Below are 18491 nucleotides of genomic sequence, written 5' to 3'. Positions count from 1 at the left end.
CCTCTTTCTTGATTCTCTCTCTCTATCGCCGCGAACCCGATCGCTTCTGTCTTTTCGCTCGTTGATCGTACCGTTTGGTATAGCACTGTAACCACCGCTAGTACTATTGGTACAACCACCAGAACCAACACTAACTCCACCCGTAGCGATGTTTCCTGGACCAGTCGTGGAATTAGCCACGTTGCGCGCAATATGATCTACACTCGAACCAATGCTATTTTCACTACTGGCTGGGATCGATTTGCTAACAGGCCCGCCGCCGCTTCCTCCTCCTCCACTACCAACACCAACACCACCACCACCACCACCACCACCACCACCACCACCACCACCACCACCACCACTACTAACCACACTACTAACACCACCACTATTACCACCACTGGCGGCACCAACACCGTGGTGATTACGATTGTTGCACGTTGAATTATTATGAGTTAGACTATTATGGGAATTATGGCTGACGGTGTTGACGTTCATGGTATTGCTCTCGCTGCTCGAGATAACGGAGTCGCTTTGATTGCTCGCGTCGCCGATGTTATTCATCGTCGTTGAACTAGTTTTGTTGCCGTTGGCGTAGCTACCGCTACCTCGTAACACTTCACTGTTCGATGTTCTTTCGGCCCGATAATCGGCACGGCGTTCGCGTTGTGGTTGCTGTTGCTGTTGTTGTTGCTGCTGTTGCTGCTGCTGCTGCTGCTGTTGTTGTTGCTGTCTCTGGTCCCAGACATCAAATAAACCAGCGTTACCGCTAGTACCTACACTAGTACTACCACTACCACCACTACCGTTAGAGGCATTCCCACCAATACCGGCACCGACAACGACACCACCACTAACAGCACTACCTGTCGTCCTTCCGCTCTCGCCGGCTTTGGAAGAAGTGGAAGACAAAGACGAGGATGCGTTCGAGCTAGGCTCGGGCTTTTTATAATGCGATATTCGAGGCTTCTTTGTTGGCAGACCGTCGTTACCCTGATAATAGCCAGGTCTCTTGTTAAGAAGATTAGGCGGTGGCCCGGTTATTGCCGGTGGCGAACCCGGATGAACGGAATTTGGTGATTGTCCGCTACCTACGACATTTTACATAAATATTCAAAAATTATTATAAATTGTAATAAAAATTTCACGTAAAGTCCATCGTAAGATCCAGCTACGCACCGCTAGAACCACCGTCGCTGGATCCGGGTGGCGTTAGATTTTGAGGTTTTCTCCTCTTCAGCATGGCCTTTTCCTGTTCCGTGTAATACGGCCAATCCTCCTGGACGTCGTTCCAAACGTACCTATGAAGATGATACGTGTTGTCCCGCATGAAAGCGACTTGCTTTAGAATCGTTGTCATGCTACTGCGTTCGCGTTCCTTTATTCCTTCTAAAAGATCGTGATTAACGGAGAATAAAATGGTGAGATGATCGTGGGGATGTAAATTTTTAATCTAAAATAAACCGCGGTGTATCTTTTCTTTACCTCTGCTGATGCGATCGTACAACTCGGGTTTCTTGTATGGTCTCAAAGCAAGTAGATGTATCAGCCGTTCTCTACAAAATAGAAACGGAACGAAAGGGAACGTTATAACGGTTATTAATACGGAGAAAAAGATCTGACGTATTATTAATGGCGTATACGGAGAAGAAGAAACGTACTTGAGAGGTCTTCGCATAATGTCGGAGACCTTTTTCTCCGGTTGATTACGAACGATCGATGGATTACTGCTAGGAGCCGGTTTGTAGGTGGAAGACAATCTCGATTGATTACCGCCGATGGACGATGGCGGAACGTTCAACGACGACGACGACGACGACGACGACGACGACAACAACGACGACGACGACGACGACGACGACGACGACGACGACGGCGGTTCCCGATGTCTCGGATTGCTCGACGCCGTTGGTATCGTTCTTCCTGTACTTTTAACCTTGACCTTTCGACCGATGTCCGGTCCGTTCGCTTTGATCACCCTGGTGCTACGAATTATAAGAGAGAAATCTCACTATAAGGCCCGTTGTAATTTTTCCAAAATAACGGATAAAAGCCGTATTTTTACGCTCGGATAACGGCGATATCATAGGAGGAGGAGGAGGAGGATGAGTAAGGGTCGCGATGCGATCGTTAGCTGAGAGAAACGGACGGATTTGTCGCATCCAAGTTTCAATCCGCGCCGGGCGAACTCTTTTTATTACGTTACGCAATGCGCTTCTCGCGCTAACACCGTCAGGTCTCACAATAAAGCACTGCGCTCTCTTCATGGGGGAAGTGGGGGAAGTCTCGATCGAGGATTCAACCGTGACGAACGGTTGCACTTGTGAGGCGCTCTTAGCCTTGGCCGTGGTTCCGTCGTTAAAGAAATTAGGTGTCGCGCGCGTCGCCTCACATAAGGCCTCTCTTTCATTATCGATTTTAAAAATTCAAAGTAAACATTATAAATACTTTTTTATATCCCCTCTAGAACGATGATGTACATTCGTTATATATTCTCTCGGAGAATTCATCAGAGCTCACGAAGGAGAAAGTACGGTCCCTTATTTCTATGCCCTTTCTTTTCCTCTGACACACAATATTTTTCCAATTATTCGTTAATTTTAATCGATCGATCGGCCGATCGACTACTTACCATTTATTCTTATTATTTTCTTCTGCCACTGCCATTCGATGTCTAGTTGTCTCGTAGACATCGTCGTTCGCCTGTATCCGCATTTTACATGGCAACGCTCCGAGGCTTTCCAGACTCCTGGATAAACAATGAAAAATGTGATAGGGTCCATAGATATAGTCGGAAGATAATATTACCGAGTTGCAGTGTTATCGGCTGGATTTTCGAATTTATTGAACTTCAGCTAATAAAGAGCAGGTATAAAGTTGAAGAGCAGGTATATAGGTATACCTTTTTAGCCGAGGGCAAGGATCCATAAAATATACTTTCTAATTGTTCAATAAATCATGAAAGATTTTCAGAAGAGAAGACGCTTTTACTAACAAAGCGTTTGGGGCCATGTAATTTTGTTATGTCTAATTTTTAAGTATTAAGCAATGGATAACGCTTTTGTATTTTCCTTTTTATTACTAGCTCTTTTACGAGAGATCTTTTCTCGATAGGTTCCGTCGAAAAGCTCCTTCCGTCTATATTGCCATCTTAAATCGTTCATATTTTTCCTCTTTATGACGTTTCTCTTTGGCCAATGTTTAACATGATTAATCGTTCAATGCTCGAAAGTTCATTTAGGAGAAAGTCCATTTTAGAAACGTACAGGCCATTTCACCTTTCATACTCGCCAAATATTTTAGAAAAAAATAAAAAGAATTACAAAGGGATACTCACGTTGGACCTGTTTGCTGAATGCACTCGAAGCCACCCTGAGGACCCTCGATGTCCTGATTGCCGGACAGGCTGAAGGTAAAACCCGCCGAGCCATGGCTAGATTGCGTGGATGGGAACGACAGTTGCTGAAATAAAGAAGAAAAAGGAACTATTGTAGATGAACTATTGTCGTTCGGTGCGATGAAAATAACGGAAGATTATTTTCGAAGGCCAAATGTTGAATTTGCAAAAAGGCGAGCTAAGATATCGAATTGAGATGTACCCTTCCATTCTCTACGGACGTTAAATCTGAATGTGACATACCTTCCAAAGCTACGACACGTGGCATTTAATATGACAATTAATTCGAGCGGAGAGCTGTTTTTTTCTTTCTTTGGAAAAGATCGATTCGATAGAGAGTGCCACACTTGAATCGATTTTACTTTATTCTCACTGTATATACTCTCTCCCTCCCTCCCTCCCTCCATGTCAATTTCAATTTCTTCGAAAGTCAATCTCTTTCTCCTCCCTCCCTCTTGTCTTGGGTGAACTCGGAACGAGCGACGATTTCGCAAGAGTCGATCGTACGAGGCCCCTATTTTCCCCATCTTTCCTTTCTCTTCTCTCCTTCCCTTCTCTCCCGCAACATTCTCGTCCTGCCAAGAGAACTCGAGGAGTTCGTAATGGCACCTCGACATTTGAGAAATTGCGGCTGAAGATATTTTTTCTTTCTCTTCTCTTTCCTTTTTTTTTTTTTTTTTTTTTTTTTTTTTTCTTTTATATCGCTCAAAAGCTTCTTATCAAATTTATCATTTCGCGGCGCATAAGCCTCGATCGATAATAAAATGGACAAAATGGACGAAATGGATAAAAAAGAATTGGAAGGCTCCTTTTAAATTCGAGCGAAGTCGAGAGGGAAGAGGAGGGAAGCAGCTCGGTGTCTCGAGCTTCTCTCACGGGAATTTACGTATCGAGGCCAGGGGGGGCCTCCCCCTATCGTCGAACGGTCTCTCTTAAACGAAAGGTCGAATCGCGCGTTCCCGCGCGATATGAAAGTTTCGTGAAGGGAGCGCGCGCGCTTACTGCTGCTGCTGCTGCCTGGGAGCGCTCGTCGTTTCAATTTCATTGCGCGAACGCGCGCGGCCGTCCGTAGTGCGTCTACTTTCGAAATTGATCGATATCATTGATCGATATTATCGTCGTCGTCGTCGTCGGCGGCGGCGGCGGCGGCGGCGGCGGCGGCGGCGGCGGCGACGATGCAATCGAAAACATTATCTAGGAAATATAACATTTATGTATGCCGAGGCGAAAGTCAAATTTTCGATCGGTGTAGAAAATGTTCGACTCCTTATAGTAAACGTTCGTTCGCAAGTGGTCGCGATTAGCGAGAGGTGGCAAACGCCCACCTACTCTCGCCGTGCCAGCTTTGAATTATTTCGGTCCCAAAGGCCACGAAACTATCCTAGACGCATACCTACTACGTGACATTCTCGTGAACGCGGATAGCGCCGCCTAGAAAGCAGCGAGCCGCCGATCGAATCTCGTGATAAAAAAGATAAAAGGAAAGAAAAGCTATGAGTCAATTCGATTTAATTTTCAAACGTACGACTTTTAATGGAAAAAGTTTGAGAGAACTCTTCTTGTCCAAACAAAACGTCGATCGTACCGTTTTTCACCGTTCGGTGTTTCTTTAAAACGGACTTTTAAACGAGATACTTGTGCGATTGTCCCCGTCGACGGACAACTTTCACCGTTCGCTCGCAACGTCGCGAGAGCTTGTCTCTGCGAGCAATGCTTTTTTCTGCGCGCAAACGCGGAACGGACGAATATACGAAATAAATCCGAGAGGCGCGTTCAACGAAACCACCAGATCGTTGCTTGCGGTAGAAAGAGCGGGGAGGGAGAAAGAGGTTTGTAGCTTGTACTCGATGATAAAAGACTTATGGTACACCCGAGGCTTCGTATTTCATCTCGATCGTGCTTTCGTCATCCACTTGCGTCATACCTTTTCCTCCCACCCCCTGTTACACGCATGCACACACACACACACATCATGTCCATTGATTCTTCCCCTTTGGACATTGAAAACTTGCTTAAAATGTCGTTTGTCTTTTTTACGACGTTCGACGGGAATATAATTAAGGGGGAAAAAATATTAAGGCTCGTATCGTACTTGAAAAAAAAAGAGAATATAGATGGAAGGTAGAGAGAGAGAGAGAGAGAGAGAGAGAGTATTTTGAAATTCGCACACCCGCACGCCCGATCTTATCCTGGACTAAGTATAAGCAAGAGGGAGAAGGAAAGAAAAGATAAGCGCACGAACAAACTCGTGCGGCACCCGAGAGCTGCGTGCGATTGTCCTCGACTTGGGATGAAAGGGCACAAGGCCGTTTATAGGGGCGCACCGAGTAATCGGCGCTCCAAGTAGACACTCTCCTCGTCGATTTTAATGTTTATTCAAAAAATGCCATTTTCATTTACGCACTTTATACATCTCTTTGATATCTCGAGGAAAGTGGAAGATAGAACGAAAGAAGAAGAAGAAGGAGAAGAGGAATACTTTCCTCGTTAATTAAGCGAGGAAGGGGGCGAACGTTCGATTCGCGTACACAATGACAGAAAATAAATCGCACGGACTGAGTGAAAGTCCGTGAGGCTTTAGCGTCTGCGCGCCTGAGAATGAGAGGCAGGGAATCAAAGAACGCAACGCCGGCACGATAACCCATTAAATCGAGAGACACGTAGAAGAGACCAACCGGGTCGAAATACAAAGGAAAACTTGTCCGGCTCTTTTCCGAAAATCCAAGAAAAAAATCTACGTCTCGTTTGACGTAACAATTAACGCTTTCCATTAATATCGGCTCGTTAACGGTCGGTGTCTTTAATAAAGAAAGAGACGTCGAACGATGGAACACGAAGAGTTGAAAGGACATTTGCCTAAGAGGATATCAGGAGGACGCTGAGCTATCGCGTCTCGATTTTCTCCGATTGAAAAAAAGATAGCTCTGTAATTTTGTTTAGAGCATACGATATATGGTGAATGACTAATTAGCGAGAGAGGCGTCAGTTAAAAATCCTTAGCTCGTCTAACGCTTAGGAAGCTCCGTGAAATTGCACGTTGTGATTTAGATAGATACCCATCCATTTAGTTTCTCTCGTCGAAATTCTCTGCGGTTTGGTTTCACGGGCCGCGAGTTGAAATTGTTTTCAACTCGCGGGCAATTAAGAAATAAAGAATTTTTATAGAGCAATGACGGAGCTAGAAAGGCCTTTTATTCGCGAGTCGATCGCGAAATTCTTGGTCGCGCATCGCCGATCGTTTCTCGCGCCTTACTTTAATAATAGGAGAGATGGGGGTGGGGGTGGGGGTGGGGGATAGGGATATTTCATTACGTTAAGGTAATCCCGCGCTCTCTCGCGCAATAGCCGGCGTTATTACGAAATCGGGATGGCGACGGCGACAGAGCCGCGATCCCTTTCTAACGCGCTCGAGAGACGCCTCTTTTCGTTCTCCGATTTCGGGTTAACGATCGGAGGTGAAAGGATAACCGATAACCAAGCGCGGGGCTTTATGATTATAATTGTAGCCTTCGCCATCACACGCCTCTCCTCTCCTCTCCTCTCCTCTCCTCTCCTCTCCTCTCCGCCGAGAAAAAAGTGACGTAATCCGACGCTTCGTTGAAATCGAACTCGATGGAAATTCTCGATGGAGTTTAATGGCGTAGCGTAAAACGATCCACGTTGAAATTGGCGACGATCGTTATTGTAAAGGGGCGGGAGGGGAGAATGAATCGTTCGTTTCGTCATTTTTTCTTTCCTCCTCCTTTATTTTATTTTCTATCTTCCTATCTTGGAACGGGGCGAGTCGGTCGACGCGACGATAATAATCAATTTCGTTTTGTTTTTCGCAATCGATGAAATATCTCGATGATTAAGTAAAATCGAATGTAAGCGAAGTATATAAACGACGCTTTTTAGAAAGTTCGAGGGCCTCGTTGAAAAGACGAAGAAATTGCTTTCGCGAGGGATCATATCACTTTCATTTCGAATTCCTCGTAGCTCGTTTCGGCGCACGCGTCGATTTGTAATATTTTCTTCGCCGCGTCAAGAAAATTAGTATTCCTTGGCTGGAAAAGGCCTAGACCCGGTGTATCGTCGTCCAAGAAAATTGCCTAATCCCTACGCGCACGAGCATAACTTTCAGCGTCTTTGCCCTGAAGAGAACGGAGGATACGTATAAAATCGGCGATGGACTCGTCATTCCCCTTTATACGCCGGCATTGCCCCGAGACAAATTCTTCAAAGTGGAACAGCCGTTGTGTCAGGCATATCGACGGAATTACTAATAAAGAAAAATCGATAACGTCATTAAACGAGGCGCATGCACCCTCGTCGGTCATTTAAGTATTTTCGTAGTAGGCGCGACCTCAGGCGCAACTTGTATACTTTCTCGAACATTAAATAATAAATATATCGTGGAGCGACGTGTTGATACGCTCGACTCGTTACGCCGAGCGAATTTATTCCTTTCGCGCCAAAGAGTACGCGCACGCCGCCCACGATCATTATTCCGACGCGTCCTTGGTATCGATTATGAAAATATCAACGGAGATCGAACCGACGAGAGAGAGAGAGAGAGAGAGAGAGAGAGAGAGTGTTGCACGTCGCCGGCCGATAATATCTTCTGAATATAGATTCCTTTTCGGCGAGCGCGCTAAAATCGTCGTTAACGTCGTTAAAGATATTAGGATCTAATAATAGGAAGGACCGAAAACGGGGACGGGGGGTGGTGGCGGGGAAGAACGGCGGCTGAGAAAAACGTAACAAGTTCTATTCGTTTCTATATTCGTCCGACCGGCGGAAAATAGTTTTCGGGACGACGCGGATAATTGCAAGGGCGACGGCATCGACGTAGATTTACACACTATATCCGTAAATTCTTGCTTGGACACTCGTCCCTGATTCACCGCTCGCACGGCGCGCTTTAACTATAAATAATACCTTTATGAATCATCGATCCTCTAATATGCCATCGCGCCCACCCTTTCCTCGAAACAAGAGTCCCGCAAGAGTTCCAAGACCATCGGCGTCATTCATCTTTCGTTCATTCTCCATTTCATTCTCCATTTCTTTCTCTCCTCTCTCTCTCTCTCTCTCTCTCTCTCTCTCTCTCTCTCACCTCCCCGTCGAAATATCGAGCAGGCTTAAGAGAAAAGATATTCTTTCGGGAGATTTTAGCCACCCAGACGATTCGCCGAGAAAGAAGCAAATCGAGAGGCAATTTCGTTGGACGGCTCCCTCGCGAATTAGTGTGTCAGTAGGTTACCGAGCGTTACGCGAGATCGTCTTCGTTGTCCGAATCTGGCTTCTTCTTTCGTACCGCCTAGACGCCGCAATCTGCCAGTAATGCTAAACGATAAAAGTGTCGTTCGGTAGACGACTACTGTTAGAGCTTTTGCTCGAGTTTACGCTCGAGACGTTACGGCTTAAACAATTAAAAATAGTAATAGCCTCGCATTAGTAACGAATCTACGGGAAAATCGACGCGACGTTACGCGAGCAGGTAAACGATGAACATACTCGCGTACATGTACGTTGTACCACGTATAACGTATGCGTCGTCGCTGCCGATGATATATGTATATATACATGTGCGTGCGTGCGTGCGTGTGTGTACGTGTGCTACCATCATTTCGCGCTAAGAATCAGTAGACCAGACGCCGAGTAAAGAGATAAAAAGGGAAAGTGGGAGAGAGAATCCGCGGTAAGCTCACGAAACAAAGAATACGTATAAAAAAAGGAACCGTAGCTCCGCTTCCTATGCCGATAACGAGAAGATAATCGCATTGTTATCCCGAAACGACGTTTCTCTTTTGATAAAAAAGAAAAAGACGCGCATTCTTTCTCGCGAGAATATTTCAAAAATATTTTGAACGAGCGAGCTCGAACGTGTTCCTTTTTTTCTTTACCCCCTTCCGCCGATGAGGAAATAAAACATACGAGAAGCTTATTGAAAATGTTCATTCCTTTCTCTTTCCCTGCTCCCGTTTCCCGTGGCTATCGTTCATCGATTCGAGCTTCGAAGAAACCTCTCGATTCCCCGAGAAAACAGAATTTCGTGGAAGTGCTATACCGAGAACGATGATAAGGCCGAAAATATAAGTGAATTAAGTGTCAGATATCGAACGAAAATTCTACGCCAATGCGTAGGAGCTGAAAATACCTCCTATATCTTATCTCTCGAAGCTCTTTGTCTTTCATTCGATTCTTCGGTCGCGTTTAATCGCATCGAACCGAGACAACGTCCGTTGATCCATGAACTTATTCGTGCATATATTCGCTTCGAGTTCGTTCGTTTCTCTCTTAGAGAGCGAGAGCGAGCGAGAGAGAGAGAGAGAAATTTTGTAATAACGCGAGAAATCGCGAAATGGTAGTCATCGAATCTCTCGTTCAAGGGTAAGCTCCTTTTATCGATGAGCTTTTAGGAGGACTTTAGAGATAAAAAAGAAATGTAGGAAAGTTGACCGAAAGAAAATGTTAAATAACGAAAAGAAAATCTTTCCTCGTTTCTTCTTAGCGCTTCGCGTATGCGACAAAGACGGGTGGCGCGTGTTTGCGATTCGATTCGCGTCGAGTCCGTTGTACTCCGTCGACTATTAGATATACATTTTTCAAAAGTTCAACGTTGATCTTTGGTCTACGTCGGCGATTTTTTATCGATGACGTAGTAAACGCTTAACAGTTATTGCATCATCGAAAGTCAAAAGCTATTATCAAAAGCTTCTACGATGGATTCTAAGATATGAAAAAAAGAAGAAAGAAACAAGTGTGTTAAGGGTAAGTGGAGGAGATAGAGAGTCTCTTTATCGAGAGAGCTCGCTTGGCAACGCGTTCTCGCGATCGAACGCGCATGCGAATCACTTGGCTAATACGTGTGACTTTACGACAGAGAGAGAGAGAGAGAGAGAGAGAGAGAAATATCTTATCGCTTCTAAAACTTAACTATATAAATATATATACTTGTTTTTGTGACTTTCTACTTGGTAATCCTTTTTGCTTATCCATTATATCAAATTCGACTTTTGTTTCGTTTTAGGCTTTCTTTCTTTTCTCTTTCAATCGATAGAGATGGGACAATAAATGCATAGATGAACGACGACGACGACGACGAGGACGACATCTCTCAGAGTCAATGACAACGTGGCGCTATCGCGATTCCACTATTATTAGAACGCACAGACGAGTTATCGGAGAGTGCAATGAGCGAAAGGCTCGTGTTTATTGCACAAACTGTTTATACATATTACTCCGACGACTAGTACATCTTTCATATGCACGAGCATACACGTGTATCCTTTCGGTTATTTGGCAAGTTGCTATTGGCTCGGCTTGACACTACGAAAAGATTTTCATCGAGGAGACTCGGAAAGGCAAACCAAGAAGGATGCACCATTGTCAAGATTATTTTTGACGCTTTCTAAATCGAGTCTTTATCCTCATTTGCTATCTATCCGAAAACTCTCAATGTTCGATCGATTCGATGGTTTTGTAATAAAAAAAGAAAAAAAAAGCGAATGAAAAAGACGAAATATGTGCGAGATTTCGTGTGATCGCGAATGCTATCACGTAGCGAAAGGCGAGGTCATCGGAAAGAGGGAGAAGAAGAAGAAATCGGAGCCAGATCCGGTGTTGAAGGCTGCGCGCCACTCGCGCCGTGTCGCGAAAATAAAAATCTATCGAAATGTCAAACCGGTCTCTCCTCCTCCTCCTCCTCCCCCCCCCCCCGCTCTCTTTCTCTCTCTCTTTCTCTCCTTCGTCGATCCTCCTGCTTCTACGAATCAGCATTTCAACAAAGGTGTCGGATCCTCATATCTCGAACGAATGTTTTTAATAATTTCCTCGACGACTCTTCGTCCATGACGTTTACCCGAAACGATTAAAAGGAGAAACGCTGCTAACATACGTACGTACATACGTTAGTTCCTTGAGGACCGTTTACCAAACCGGGCGTGATACGTTTTACGGTAGAAAAATAAAAGTGGAATAGAGAAGAGAGGTGGCGTGAAACAAAAGACTAGGACAAAGTGCAACGGAGAAAGGGCTTCTTTGCCGTGCACGTTTTACAAAGGAATCCTTAATTAACGACCGCGCACGACTACTCTTTCTCCCTCCCCCTCTCTCTCTCTCTCTCTCTCTCTCTCTCTCTCTCTCCGTCTTTGACGCGTCGATTTTCGATCGATTTTTAACGGAGAAGAGATCTTCCTTAGATTCCTTTCAAGCGCTGGCGCATCCTCGGCAACGTGGAAAATTATCTACGCGATTAATTCGCTTTCGAGCGATGCTTTGAAAATTGGACGATCTTTCGATATGAAAACAAATCCGATCGATGCCGTCGTCCCCGATCGTTAATCCCACGAGGAGGAGCGATCTCTTTTCTTACCTGAGTAGTTTATCTTCATTGCGTAGAAAAGCAAAATTATTGCATCATTCTTAGAGCGGCGGAGAGATAGGTAAAGCTCATCGATGTTATCTATTTGAGCGAGAAATAGAACGCATAAAGATAAATTCGAGCTAATCGGTTGTCGACCGATCGAAGCAAACTTTTAATGGAAGAAATGCATCAAGAGGCATTCCGAGCTTGGGAGAGAGAGAGAGAGAGAGAGGTGTGGGGGAAAGCCGTAGCACGATGCCAAGGTAAAGAAAGTGAATTTCCGTTTTTACGGTGAGCCCGTAGAAGGCCTCGCCGAGTCGGAAGTAATTACGATCGGATTTCTCAGAGCGACCACTGCAGAGGTGGGGTGGGGTGTCTTTTGGCCGCGCTCTCTATCCCGGCGGAGATTACTCTCCTACACGGAGGAATTTCTAGAGAGCGTGGAAATGGCCTTATAACGAACGTCCATCGAGATATGCGCGCAGCCTTCTCTCTTTCGTTTTCTTCAACGAGGACCGACCTCGGTAAGCGACATTCACAACCTCGGCAAGCGCGCTTTGACGACGTTCTAGAAATCGAACTTTCCTTTTCCATTCGCGACGATTCATTCCCTTCGATTATTTTCGTAATGAAAATTCCCTTTGATTCGTCCCGAAGCCAAAGAGAAGAGCAGGAACGTATAGGGGATATATAGCTTCTTGGTCGAAGAAGAAAAATAAATTTCACCCGAATGCTACGGTAACGCGGAGAGCGAGAGGATGCTCGCGTCCAAGTCGAGTAAAAATAAGACGCGGGATTTTACTGGAATGATTCGGACGACTCCTTCTCCTCCTACACAAACGCCCCGTTACTTTATTATTATCTGCGACGCGTCCCGGCTTCTACCTCCCTCCTCTCTCTATCGTCCTCTCTATTCACTCGAGAATGATTTAGGCTATTTTAAAACAAAGACTAGGTGGAAGCACAACACGCGTCAATATTCGCGAGTAATAAGAAAGTAGAGATAGGAGCGGAATTGTTGGATATAATAGAAAATTGCACCTTTGGCTCTTGTGGCGAATGCACCTGAGCCAAGCACGTCCTTTACGAAAGATGAAGTTTGCCCGATTTTCCTTTCTTTCCTCCGTTCTAACTACAAACCTGTATATAAACAGGTATATTTGGGGGCCTTCGGATAGTCCTCTCTTTGTTTCTCTCCTTTCCTACGAGTTACGAGGATCAACAGCGCCAATGACTACGCGGTATCGCGAAAACGCGCGATCGTCTTTCCCCTTTCTCGACTCGAGTTCACCTTGAAGAATGAGAGAGAGAGAGAGAGAGAGAGAGAGAGAGAGAGAGAGAGAAAGAAAAGGAGGCGAAGGCAGGAGGGAGGAGCTCACTCGCGGACCTTGGATCGATGCGCGTCTCCGTTGCAACCGCCGCTTTCCTCTTTACACGCTTGCACATACATAACACGTAAAATATTACATACGGATAAGTATAGGTATCTTTTCGAACGAATATAGCTCTCCGTTTTTTTGCCCCTTATCCGTCGTACTCGAATAACGACTTATAACCCAAGGATTCGCTGGCCGGTGGTCCAGCGTGCGTTGTCCTCTTCCGTTTGGCGAACCACGCCCAAGAATTCTCGAGGACGCGTCCGTCGACGCGCGCCCTGCCGCTTATCCGCGCGGCTGATCAACATATATACATACATACATGTATGTGGGTGTGCGTATATATATATATATATATTTTTTTTTTTCTGCGCTCCTTTGCTCGAGCGAGTAGCCAATGCTACGCGTGTCTTTGGCGAGGACAAAGACGACGCAACGGAAACGTCGTCGGTTACTAGAGCGATAAAAGTGGTGTCACTGATGACGAGACGAGACGCGGTAGTATCTACTCGTTCCGGTGGTGTAGTATCGAATTAGAAAGAGGATAAGAGCGTACGTCACTCCTCTAGAGGTCGTCGAATTCTGTGACCTACCCCAAGCGAATCGTACACGTGACATTTCCCAAGTCGTTGATCACGCCTGCACGTGCCTTTCTCCTTTATTATTTCCTCCTTCTCCTCTCTTTTTCTTTCCCTTTCTCTTTCCGTCGATATCGAATATCGAAACGGTTCTTTCCTCTTACGTCGTCTCTCTCTCTCGTTCTTTCTTACCGCTCGGATATGTATGCATAATATATGCTTTGTTCGTTCTTCTCTCTCTCTCTCTCTCTCTCTCTCTCTCGTTCTCTTTGGCTACAGCGCAAGAACGCAGTGTCAGGTACGAGGCGAGGTAAAGCGCAACGACAACGGCATATCGATCGAAGCGCTTCGGAGCCAGCCGCGGCGAGTGGCTGATTCCAGCTCGAATCGCGCGGCTTTATATACCCGCGAGCGACGATCACGTGGCATAGCTCGGCTTTCCCCACCAACCGAGGGGCAACAGCGCTCGAGAGCGCGCACGTCGGACGAAAGATTTGTCACGGCGATCGCGGGCGTGAACGTCGCGCGTCCCCCAGGCTCGTCCGAAGTCCCTACGACCATCGAGGAGGTCTCGTCGAAGCGCTTGCGCGTCATTCGCGGGCGGCGGCGGCGGCGACGACGACGACGACGACGACGACGACGACGACGACGACGACGACGACGACGACGACGACGACGACAGCAAGACTGAATGACGCTGAACGAGCGATTACGCTGTTTACTAGGTTTTTCTCAGCCATCGAAAAGAGCATAGTTCCGATTAATTTTATTTCAATTTTTTTCCAAGATAGAGAACGAGCGTTACGTCTAGGCACTACGCGCGAACGTAATTTCCCGTTGTTCGTTATCGCGCACGGTTAATCCCAGCGCGGAGATCGCTATCGGTAGGAAAAAGAACGGACGCGGATAGAGAGAGAGGAGGGTGGGGGGTGAATCGAAGAAAAAAAGCCGGTAAGAAGCAGTAATCTATCGCGAGTATTTTCCTAAGAGAGTCGTTCGATGACTGTTTCTTTGTTGACACGAAATAAAGAGAAATAAAGAGATAAGACAAGGCGAGGCGAGGCGAGGCGAGGCGAGGCGAGGGGAAGGGAAAGAGAAGAAAAGAGAAATGTGGATTCGGGTTGCGCCGTAAACGACCTTCTTAAAGGCAGCGGCTCGATGCGACGGAGGAGAAGAAGGAGGTACGGAAGACCGTTGCGATAGTAACCTACATAGCGCCGGCAGGCACGCCGAGCCGCTTAGGTTCTCGTTGCGCGACCACCGCAACGTACCGCGATGGATTCCTTGGATTTTCAGTGAGATGCAACCAAACGAATTCTTACCTTTTCCCTTCCTTCGAGAGTCGACCGAGATTTCATGAGCGAAGAAGAGTAATATCGGATGAGGATGAGGATGAGGAGGAGGAGGAGGGAGAGAGAGAGAGAGAGAGAGAGAGGAAGGGAGAAGCCAAAGCAACGCCGAAGGAGCGCGCGTTAGCTCGACGACGCGACGAAGAGCTTTGAAAATGTCGTTAAACGCGACCTACTGACATTGAAAGCCGTTATCGCATTATAAAAGGAATCGAAGGTGCACGACGATTCGATTCGATCGCGGACACGAGTCCGAGTTACGACTCTACTTTTTCCTTTTTTTCCTTTCTTTTTCTCCATCTTTTCCCCTCCCCATCTTACGAGCGTTCTTCCGTTATATCTACGTATTATACTCGATGCGATAATCGCGCGATTATTTTCTTACATTTCCTAGGTTAGCCTTGCGAGATCGCTCTTTGTCTCGGGAAAATAAATACTATGGCATAAACGCGCTACACGCTATTTGCTTTCAACGAGACGCTTATCTTTTTCCTTTTCTTAATCGTAAATATGTCTCCATTTTCTTTTTTTTCGAGTCTTCTTCCTTTTATCGTCATTTATTCTTGTTTTTTAAACTTGTTCGACCTGTTCTCAACTTGTATCGAAATGTATATACTACACGGACATGTTAAAAGACGGAAAAGAGGATAGAAAAAAAGTCCCACGCGACCTCGCCGACGATATATATCCACCGGAGAGGACTCGATCTCGTCTCGATAATTCGTGTTAAAATAAAGAAGCGACGCTAACGCAGCTCGGGAGTATTGCGCAAGCAAACAACGCGGACGTATCGAATATCGAGGCAGAGATAGATAGACGGCATTTAGAGAGAATTCTGTTTTTCGTCTCCCAAGGCGGCTAAGTAAGAAAAGTTTTCTTCGTTTCGAAGCGCGTTCGACGGGGGCGCGACCACCTACATATACACTACTTCGTTTTCCACGAGAACGGACGCAAAGCAATCTCGCGCATCCTGTCGTGACGTCACAATCACTCTTTCGAAAGGAAGCCCTTCGAAATGGAAACTTTTGCGAGTTATTCTCTTCTCCCTCTTTCCCGAGAGCGATCGATCACGCTCGAACGCGTCCGCTTTCGAGACGATCGACGGAGCGTGATCGATCAGGAGAAGAGGAGAGGAGCAGAGAGAGAGAGAGAGAGAGAGAGAGAGAGAGAGAGAGAGAGAAAAGTCAAAGTAGCGTCGCAAGGAAAAATAATCGCTCGCGACGGCGATTTTGAAGGCAAAGGAGGAAACCGCAAAGAAAAGATTATAATCCCGCGTTGCACGCCGGAGAGTACTTCGAAAGATGAATGCGCGCTTCTCCCGTTTCGCGATGACACATTACATTTTACAATGGCAAAGGAAACGGATTTAACGTGCACGTCGAATTTATCGGGCGCGTGCGCGATAAAGGTCGACAAGTAGAAAGAGCATTTCGATGATAATTGCGTCAACCGAATCGATGATATATTCACGCGCGGATCGATTTAAGACGAGCATATTCGATGCTTTATCTCGCTCATCTTCTTTCACACCTTAGATTTTACTTTTCTTTTTTTTTTTTCCTTTTTTATCTTCTCCTTTTTAACCCTCATCGTTATATTTTCCATCGCTATACTTGGCTCGCTATACGTACGCTAAACTTTATTAATCTCGGCTCCTCTTTCGTTTCTCTCATCGTTTTCACGTGTAACGCCGTCTTCTTATTCGCGATAACAAGTTTTCGATAATAAATATCTGCAGGCGCCTCGCCTTTGAATATTTTTCTTCCCTTCGTTCTTCTTTCTTCTTCATCGCGTGTCTTTATATTTTTTGTCCTCCCCCTGCCCCCCCTCCGTCTCTCTCTCTCTCTCTCTCTCTCTCTCTCTCTCATCTTTCCGCGGTTCGCCGCTGGCTCCACGCCTAGACGCACAAAAATACGGGGGCAAAGAGAAAGATAGAAAAGAAGAGGAGAAGAGAGATCAGCTGTGTCGAGCGACGTATAAATAATTCTCGGCCCACTTCCATGCCGTTTCGGCGATCCAAAGACGAGCCAAGAGAGGCGGCTGTGGAAAGTGGAGAGAGACGCGTTCTCGTGTCCACGTGAACTTCGAAATACCCCGAGAGATAAGTTTTCGTACAACGGCGATCGGCTGATTAGGCTCAAATTTTACATTCCAATCGTACCTCGTCCTTGAGAGGCATAATGAAATTTCTCTACGTAAGCGAGGAACGCTCGGATTATTTTGATAACATAAAATATGAAATACGAAAAACGATCTCGCGCTAATGCGACCGAAACGCACTCTTCTTCTTAACCAAATAATAATAATACGAATGTTGGAGAAAAAGTTTATTATGCATTCTTTATTTCGGTTCGTATAAATACAACGGCCCATAAAAATGTACAAAAAAGAGTTTCGTATGTTCTATTGCGCAAAAGATATCACCGAGGAGACGGCTTACATTCTATTTCGGACGTCAAAGTAATACGAGGTAAGATAGTCGACGCTCGTAAAAGTGCAAAAAAAGAAAAAAGAAAGAAAAAACTCGTATCGTAAGCGTTTCAAACGTAACCGCAAGTACGATCTTTATTATATAGATAATGTTTTGTAGGCGATAATCTATTTTTTCTTGCTTGAATCGAAAGACGAAGAAAGAGGGAGAGAGAGAGAGAGAGAGAGAGAGAGAGAGAGAGAGAGAGAGAGAGAGAGAGAGAGAGAGAGAGAGAAATATGTATGCGTTTCACGTTTCTTGCACAGACATGGCGCCGACGTTTCGTTCGGATGCATCGCTGCTTTTAACCACTGCAAAGCCTCTCTCTCTCTCTCTCTCTCTCTCTCTCCCTTCCCCCCGGCCCCGGCCTCTTTAACCCTTCCTTTTTCTCTTTATTCTCATCCACTCGTTCATTCCGCTCTTACTCCTGCAATTCTCATCGCACTTTGAGCACGGCGACGACGTATCTCCTCTTTCACGACCCTTTCCGACCGCGTTTCGATCGATTTCATGCTAAAATTTAAACGTTTGCTCGAACGAATAAAAAGAAAAAGATGCGAGAGGATTAGACGGAAAGGAATAAATAGAAAGCAACGCTCGCGGAGAACATCCAAGGTTCGCACTTTTTTCAGCGAAACAGGCGCGATACGACTCGGATAAAGATCGTTTCGGTTCCCGTTGATCGCAATATTTACGGATTAACGATCCTTTTGTTTCCCCCCAACCACCACAAAGGATACGAAAGCAAAGGATTCGTAATAAGCGACGCTCGAGGCAAGGACGAATTCCAAGACTGGAGGAGGTGGCGTCTTTGATGGAGGCGCGTCCTTGAAAAGCTATGCCGCGCGACGAGTTCCCGAATCGCGGTGGCCTATAATAAGAATTTCCGCTCGGCTCTCTTCTAACGACGAATGTAGTAAAGGAAATTCGTGTATGGGAAACAACGGTATGGCGAGCTCCATTGAGCGTAAAGCCAGCAAGGTAACGGT

General features: G+C 45.9%; 1 protein-coding gene across 8 annotated transcripts in view; it reads right to left on the bottom strand.

Annotated features, from left to right (window-relative positions):
• LOC124949931 (RNA polymerase II elongation factor Ell-like) overlaps nucleotides 1-18491 on the bottom strand; it is a 53323-nt gene that overhangs the window by 11681 nt on the left and 23151 nt on the right. For all 8 annotated transcript variants that reach the window (XM_047495891.1, XM_047495883.1, XM_047495848.1 and 5 more), the window contains 6 exons: nucleotides 3320-3444; nucleotides 2615-2731; nucleotides 1644-1967; nucleotides 1468-1538; nucleotides 1162-1371; nucleotides 1-1073 (listed from right to left, as the gene is read on the bottom strand). The exon at nucleotides 1-1073 is cut by the window's left edge and continues 170 nt beyond it. In XM_047495891.1, coding sequence (XP_047351847.1) covers nucleotides 1-1073; nucleotides 1162-1371; nucleotides 1468-1538; nucleotides 1644-1967; nucleotides 2615-2731; nucleotides 3320-3444 — 1920 coding nt within the window. The remainder of the gene's footprint in view (nucleotides 1074-1161; nucleotides 1372-1467; nucleotides 1539-1643; nucleotides 1968-2614; nucleotides 2732-3319; nucleotides 3445-18491) is intronic.

This window comes from Vespa velutina, chromosome 1 (assembly GCF_912470025.1).
Source record: "Vespa velutina chromosome 1, iVesVel2.1, whole genome shotgun sequence".
Classification (NCBI taxonomy): Eukaryota; Metazoa; Arthropoda; class Insecta; order Hymenoptera; family Vespidae; genus Vespa; species Vespa velutina.
Note: the sequence above shows the minus strand (reverse complement) of the source record. Positions and strands in the feature narration are given on the sequence as shown.